Source organism: Penaeus monodon, chromosome 26 (assembly GCF_015228065.2).
Source record: "Penaeus monodon isolate SGIC_2016 chromosome 26, NSTDA_Pmon_1, whole genome shotgun sequence".
In the NCBI taxonomy this organism is placed as follows: Eukaryota; Metazoa; Arthropoda; class Malacostraca; order Decapoda; family Penaeidae; genus Penaeus; species Penaeus monodon.
Genome location: NC_051411.1, coordinates 41434780 through 41442279, shown reverse-complemented (window position 1 = coordinate 41442279; position 7500 = coordinate 41434780). Strand labels below are relative to the sequence as shown.

At 43.3% G+C, this 7500-nt stretch overlaps 1 protein-coding gene across 1 annotated transcript in view; it reads right to left on the bottom strand.

The window, feature by feature from the left end:
* The window catches only part of LOC119590190 (alpha-N-acetylglucosaminidase-like), a gene marked incomplete at its 5' end in the record, with an annotated part of 69603 nt that extends 62425 nt beyond the window's left edge, over nucleotides 1–7178 (bottom strand). The window contains 2 exon segments of the mRNA XM_037938982.1: nucleotides 4529–4674; nucleotides 7154–7178. Of these exon segments, the coding sequence (XP_037794910.1) occupies nucleotides 4529–4674; nucleotides 7154–7178 (171 nt within the window).
* Nucleotides 7179–7500: the final 322 nt, after the last annotated feature.

Below are 7500 nucleotides of genomic sequence, written 5' to 3'. Positions count from 1 at the left end.
TCCCCACTCTCTCTCTCTCTCCTCTCTCAACTCTCTCTCTCTCTCCCTCTCCCTCTCCTCCCCCTCTCCCTCTCTCTCTCCCCTCCCCCTCTCCTCTCTCTCCCCTCCCCTCTCCTCTCCTCCTCTCACTCCCCTCCTCTCCCCCCTCCCCCCAACCCTCCTCCCTCTCCTCCAACTCTCTCCTCCTCTCCCCTCTCTCTCTCTCCCTCTCTCTCTCTCTCTCTCTCTCTCTCTCACTCTCTCTCTCACTCCATCTCAAACTCACTCCTTTTCTCTCTCTATAACTCACTCTCTCTCTCCCCCTTTCCTCACTCATCCTTTTTCCCCTCTCACTCACTCCTCTCTCCCTCTCTCACTCCCTCCTCTCTCCCTCCTCCTCTCCTCTCACTCTCTCTCTCCCTCTCTCACTCCCCTCTCTCTCCCTCTCTCCCCTCTCCCTCCTCCCTCTCCCCCCCTCTCTCTCCCCCCCCCTCCTCTCTCTCTCCTTTTCTCCCCTCCTCTCTCCTCTCTCCTCCTCTCTCAACTCCTCCTCACACCTCTCTCTCCCTCTTCCTCCCCCTCTCTCTCCCCCTTCCTCCTCTCTCTCTCCTCTCTCCCTCTTTTCTCTCTCCCTCTCTCTCCCTCTCTCTCTCCCCTCTCCATCTCCCCCCCTCTCTCCTCCTCTCCCCCTCTCTCTCTCCATCTCCCCTCTCTCTCTCTCCTCCCCCCCTCTCCCTCTCCATCCCCCTCTCTCTCTCTCCCCCCCCTCCCTCTTCTTCCATCTCCCCCCTCCCCCTTTTCCCTCCCACCCCCCCTCTCTCTCCTCCTCTCCCCTCTCTCCTCCCCCTCTCTCTCCCCTCCATCCCCCCCTCCTCTTCCCCTCTCCCCCCCCTCTCTCTCCATCTCCCCCTCTCTCTCTCTCTCCACCCTCCCCCCCTTCTTCTCTCTCCTCTCCCCCCCCCTCCCTTCTCCCTCCCCCCCCCTCTCTCTCTCCTCTCCCCCCCCCCTCTCTCTCTCCCCCTCTCCCTTCCATCTCCCTCTCCTCCTCTCTCTCTCACCCCCCCCCCTCTCTATCCCTATCAACCTAAGTCCTTTTCAAAACGGTAAAAGGGGACCTCGTGTGTTTCTGGATACAGTTAGTGTTTAAAATAATTAATAATAAAACAAGATGATTTAGCGAGAGGGGCTCTACCCTAGAGTTCGCTATTAGTAGCACTGAGTGAGCCATCATTTTTCTCTTCTTTGTGAAGGTGGACATCAATCTCATGAGTCTTTTCTGGAACGCCTCTGCACCAGGTTTCTCATCACATGATAGTATTACAGAACCTAACACGCGAGAGAAAATTGTGTGGGTTGTATATTTCACATTTCAATTGTGTAGATTTGCGCGGGTCTACGAAAATATCCAGCAAGCCGGTCGGTCCGTTATATGCAGGACTGAGTGAATGTTGCAAAAAAGACGAAATTTTGTTTCATGGTTTTATCAGAATATGATTGATTATAATATGACAACCCCAAGATCATAGTCTCACATAAATTATCATTACTTCGTCGACTACAGCTTGCGTGAAAATAACGTCGCCTTTCTTTTGTTTCGACGTTTAACAACCTTTCACGAAACCCTTCCTCCCTTCCCGCAGCTCACTTCTCTACGACATTTGTTTCTGCCTCTATTTCCCCTTTTTCCTCATCACCTCCTCCCCTTCTCCTCTTCTCTCATTCTCTCTCTCTCTCTCCTCTCTCTCTCTCCTCTCTCTCTCTCTCTTCCCCCCCTCTTTTCTCCCCCCTCCCTCCTCTCTCTCCCCCTCCCTCTCTCTCTCTCTCCCTCCCTCCTCTCTCCTCCCTCCCTCTCTTCTCTCCCCCTCCCTTTTCCTCCTCCTCCCCCCCCCCTCCCCCCCTTCTCTCTCTCTCCCTCCCCCTCTCTCTCTCCCCCCTCCCTCCTCTCCTCCTCTCCCCTCCTCCTCTCTCTTCTTCCTCTCTCCTCCTCTCCCCTTCTCTCTCCCCCTCCTCTCTCTCTCTCCAACCCTCTCCTCTCTCCCTCTCCCTCTCTCTCCCCCCCCCTCTCTTCCCTCTCCTCACCCTCTCTCTCTCTCTCCCTCTCTCTCCCCCTCCCTCTCTCCCTCTCTCCCTCTCCCCTCTCTCTCTCTTCCTCTCTCCCTCTCTCCCTCTCTCCCTCTCTCCCTCTCTCCCTCTCTCCCTCTCTCTCTCTCTCTCACTCACCGCCTCCGCATTCAGAATTCACCGATATCTAGCCTCGTTGATTATATAAAAATCTTAGAATTCTGATTAAATCATCTCTGACTTAGAGAGTTAGAGAGCTGCGAGGCTTCCGTGAAATGGCTGACAGAAATTAATGTGTTCTGTTCAACCTGTAATGCTTCTTTTATTTCTTTTTTTCTAGTCGTCCCTTTTCCCCGATTCTTCTAAACCCTTTAGGAAAGCATTTTTTTTGGGGAAATTTTCCATTTTTTTTCCAAATTCTATTTCCAACCCCCAAGAATATTAATTTCGTTATATATTTAATGATAGCACTACAAATACAAGTGAGGATTAACCACAAACCACTCTTCCAACATTTATATTCGGAAACTAACAGTAAAACAGCGTGGCAGCGGCGAAAGGTTTTACGAAAAGTTCAACACTATCGTCCTTGAGAGTTTAATATTTAGTTTCTCGTTTCTTTTAATATGGCACTCTTGTCAAGACTTTTTCTCAATAGTTTTCTTTTTCTTCTTTGTTCTACGTAGTAATCGGTGTAAGTGATCACTCGATAAATAGATTAGCAAGAAGGAGAGATTCACTGAACAGTTATATCTTAAGATTCAATCGTACGCCTATATCATTCTCTTCTCTCTCTCTCTCTCTAAATCTTTTTTTCTCGTATTTCCCTTCTCTCTCTCTCTCTCTCTCTCTCTCTCTCTCTCTCTCTCTCTCTCTCTCTCTCTCTCTCTCTCTCTCTCTCTCTCTCTCTCTCTCTCTCTCTTTCTCTCTCTCTCATTTTCATTCTCATTCTCATTTTCATTCTCATTCTCATTCTCATTCTCATTCTCATTCTCATTCTCATTCTCATTTTCACTTTCATTCTCACTCTCTCTCTTTTCTCCTTTCTCTCATCCTTTATGTCTGTAGAGCAGGTCTGTGGAGGAAATAAGGTTGAAATCCATTGATCTAAATGTATATGGCGTTCATAATATGTGCATTCCCAGTTGATACACCTGTTACTTCGCCTGTCATTCACCTTGTTGGGTTTCACAGGGCCGATGTAGGGGTGTTTGAGAAATGGCACTGCAAGCCATTGCCTCACCTCACACACACACGTACATATTCCGTCAACTCTAGATCCAAATATCAGTAAGCGCAGGATGTGACAGCAGCATCGTAGGTAGCCCAAAGTATCCCAGGGATGATTACGAGTCGAGTTTTAACATCAGTACGCTGCCATTCATTTTGCACTACTTATCCCACGGAACTGACTGCTTCTGTCCTGATCTTATTCACACTGTCTCCCTTTAATCCACCATCATGCTTCTAAGATATTTTTGTCCTTCAATACTCACCACCCTTAAAAACCAGACTAGGCAAAAGTACATTAACACCATAACACTAACACTAATTCACAATGCCTTCCACGGATATTATGATGACTCCATATGAATCAGCGGTGAATCAATCCAATGCCATTATATACATACCAATACCCATATCATTTACACAAGCGTTGGCGTTCATAACATCTGCATTCCCAGCTGATACTACAGCAGCCCAATCTCTCCATCAGATTCTCAGCATTCATACTACAAGTGTCCAAACTCTCGAGAATAGGAAAACAGCCACAATAAGAAATGAAATTAAATCATGACGTTTCTAACTAGGCAAGAACTCCTCGTCATGCAAATAACTGAAATGAGTCACATCGAGAGTAACTCCAAGACGCATAAGCTCTGCCAGCACCCTGATGCTCTCATCCCCTCGCCATTATTATCAAAACTCAGGGCCATTATTATCAAAACTGCTGCCACCATTTTTTCAAGTGCTGGACCCCCTTCACGCGGGGCTGTACACGGGCCGTTACTTCTGCCCGTTTCATAGCAAATAACATCTCCTATGGTATATGTCATAATCAATCTCATCTCGAAGTAAAAGCAATTCCCCGGAATATCAGTAATTCATGACATTTGTATCAAGTGGCTTTTCAGATGATGACCCAAGCATTACTGTTCGGATATTCCTTTCTGAATTCAGGAAAAGAACTCTTTGCGTTCTTGAATTATATAAACAATGTTACTCTTACTCTCTTGAATACTTAAAAAAAAATAATATTAATAATAATCTTCCATAATAAAACGTTATTCCCTTTACTCTTTCTAATATAGAAATAGTATTCATCTTGCTGCAAATACACCTCAGCCCTTATTTTTGTGTTTGTATTTGTGTGTGTTTGTGTGTTTTCAAAGTAAGTTTTAAAACGTTTTCTGCCACGCTACATGTACCTCAGGACGACACACCGCCAAAAGGCAACCGTAACCCCCAAAGTTCCAATTCTACTCACCAGATGGCACTAGGATCCGCATGCGACATCCCCCCATAGATGGCAGCACCGACGCTCCTTAAATAAGCCGGGTCGTTCGAGGCAGGAGTCATTTCGTTGAAGGTGTCGCAGTTGTAAATGTGGTCGGTCCCGAACTCGCTCATGATCTGGAATGCGTCCGAGACAAGATGAGGGAAGGAAATGGGAAGGGTGTGTTGTATACGAATGTGCATATATATGTATGAATATATGTATGAACATACATACATACATACGCATATATATATGTCTATATGTATACATGCATACACATATGTATATATCTATACACACACACATATATATATATTTGCGCGCGTGTGTGTATGTGTGTGTGTGACCCCAATAACCTGACTTGCTACCTTACACAACTTCCGATCTGCTAACCTTATAAACACCTACTGGTTCGTTGGTCTTTCTCATATCCTACATAACAGGAAGCGACGTCAACCCCTGCCTATTCCTATATGGTATAGGAATAGGTAGGGAAGAGGGGAAAGGGGGGAAAGGGGGGGGGAGAGAGAGAGAGAGAGAGAGAGAGAGAGAGAGAGAGAGAGAGGAGGAGAGAGGAGAGAGAGAGAGAGAGAGAGAGAGAGAGAGAGGGGGGGGGGGAGGGAGGGGAGGGAGGGAGGGAGGAGGCGACAGACAGACAGACAGACAGACAGACAGAGACAGACAGACAGAGAGAGAGAGAGAGAGAGAGAGAAATGAGGGGGGAGGGAGGGAGAGCGAGAGAAAAAGAGAGGAAGGGGGAGGGGAGAGGGAGGGAGGGAGGGAGAGAGATGAGGGGGGAGGGGGAGGGAGGGAGGGAGGGAGAGACTGAAAGAGAGAAATCGCACTTTCTCCTTCCCATAATTACCCTTTCATTTCTTCGCTATCTGTGAGCAAGAGAAGCAGGGAGGGAGTGACAGAGATAAAGAATTTATCTATTTCTGCCTCCCACAGTCCCTCTTCCCTCCCTCGTTGGCCCTGATAGATAGTGCTTATCATTTGCTAATACTGTATATTTCCAAGATATTCAATAACTGTAACAATATATAAAAAAAACATTACTAAAGAAAATCTATCTAATTGCATCTATTTATCGACCCTGCATTCATCTACCTCATGCATTTATCTATCAAACTGTTTCTATCTATCTACCTGTATCTACCAACCTATATCTAGTGTGTATATCTACATCTATAAACTTACCTATAAAGAGACATAGAAAGAGAGAAATACATAAAGAGATAGAAAAATATATAGAAAAAGAGGACACGTAGAAAGGGAGAAGAAAACATAAATAGAGAAGGACAGAGAAAGAGAGAGAAAGACAAAGAGAGCGAAATGAACATAAAGAGAGAGAGATATAGACACAGAGAAGAAAAACATTAAGAAAGAAATACATGTCCTTCCCAATATAGTGAGAAAGACATAAAGACAGAAAAAGAAAAGAAAAAGAATAAAGAGATCGAAAAAGACAAAATTGAGAGAAGAAGACAAAAGGAAAAAGACAGAGAGAGAAAAACAAATAGGAAAAAAAGAACGAGAATAAAGAGAAAGACAAATAAAAACGACATCAAGAAAGAGGGAAATCCATAAAATGACAAAAAAAGACAAAAGAGATAGAGAGAAAGACGAGGGAATAAGACATAAAAAGAAAAACAATGGAGAATAAAGAGACATAAAGAGAGAGAATAAAACAGAGAATAAAGAGAGAAAAAGACAAAGACAGAGAAAAGACAAAGAATAAAAAGAAAATAAGAAGACACAAAACAGAGAATAAAGAGAGAAAAAGACCTAAAAACACAGAACAAAATACATAAAAAGAGAAAATAAAAAGAATAAAAAGACAAAGAAAGAATGAGAAAAAAACATAAAGAGAGGGAGAAAGAGATAAAGAAGAGACGATAAAAAGACACTAAAGCACGAGAATAAAAAGACGTAACGAGATCCAAAAATACACAAAGAATGAATGAGAAAGAAGAGAGAGGAAAGGCCATAAAAAAGAGATAATTAAAAATACATAAACAGAGGGAGAAATAGACATAAAGAGTGAGAAAAAAAATAAGAAAAAGACATAAAAAGAGTAAGAAAAAAGACATAAAGCGAGGAAATAAAAACATAAAAACACAATAAAAAGCCACAAAAACACAATAAGAAGCCTTGAAACACACAACTAAAGGACATAAAACCAGAGAATAAAAAGACATAATGAGATCGAAAAAAAACAATGAAAGTGAGAAAGGAGAGAGGGAGAGAAATGGACATAAAAAGAGAGAATAAGCAGACAAAGTGTGGGGGAAATAGACAGAGTGAGAAAAAAAAAATAGGAAAAGACACGAAAAAACAGAAGAAAAAGACATAAAAAAGTGAGAAAAAAAGAGAAGACAGACATAAAAAATATACAATAAAAAGACACAAAAAAATACAATTAAAAAGCCACAAAACACACAACAAAAGACATAATGAACACAATAAAAAAACAAAAAACAAAAAATAAAAACCGATAAAAAATACAAAAATAAAAAAACACTGAACACAAAGCAAAGCCATAAAACACAAAGACAGAATTAAGAGACAAACCGACTCGAAAGAGAGCCCCCCCCCCCCGCCCCCCCTCACCTCCTGAATGAACGCCGAGCCGATCCTGAGGAACAGAGGGTCGTTCGGATCCAGCAAGTAGGTCCTGCAACGAGACGGACGGAATCAGGGGCCAAGCGAAGCAAAGGAAACTCAACGAGGACTAGCAAATGCAAGAGATTATTGGTGGATCAGTGGATGGATCAATAAATTAATGATTTATTGGCTGGATAAATAGGTGGAGAGATAGATAAATTAATGATTTATTGCTAATATGAGAAATATTAATGATTATTGGCTGGATAAATAGGTGGATAGATAAATAAATTAATGATTTATTGGCTGGATAAATAGGTGGAGAGATAATAAATTAATGATTTAATAGGGAA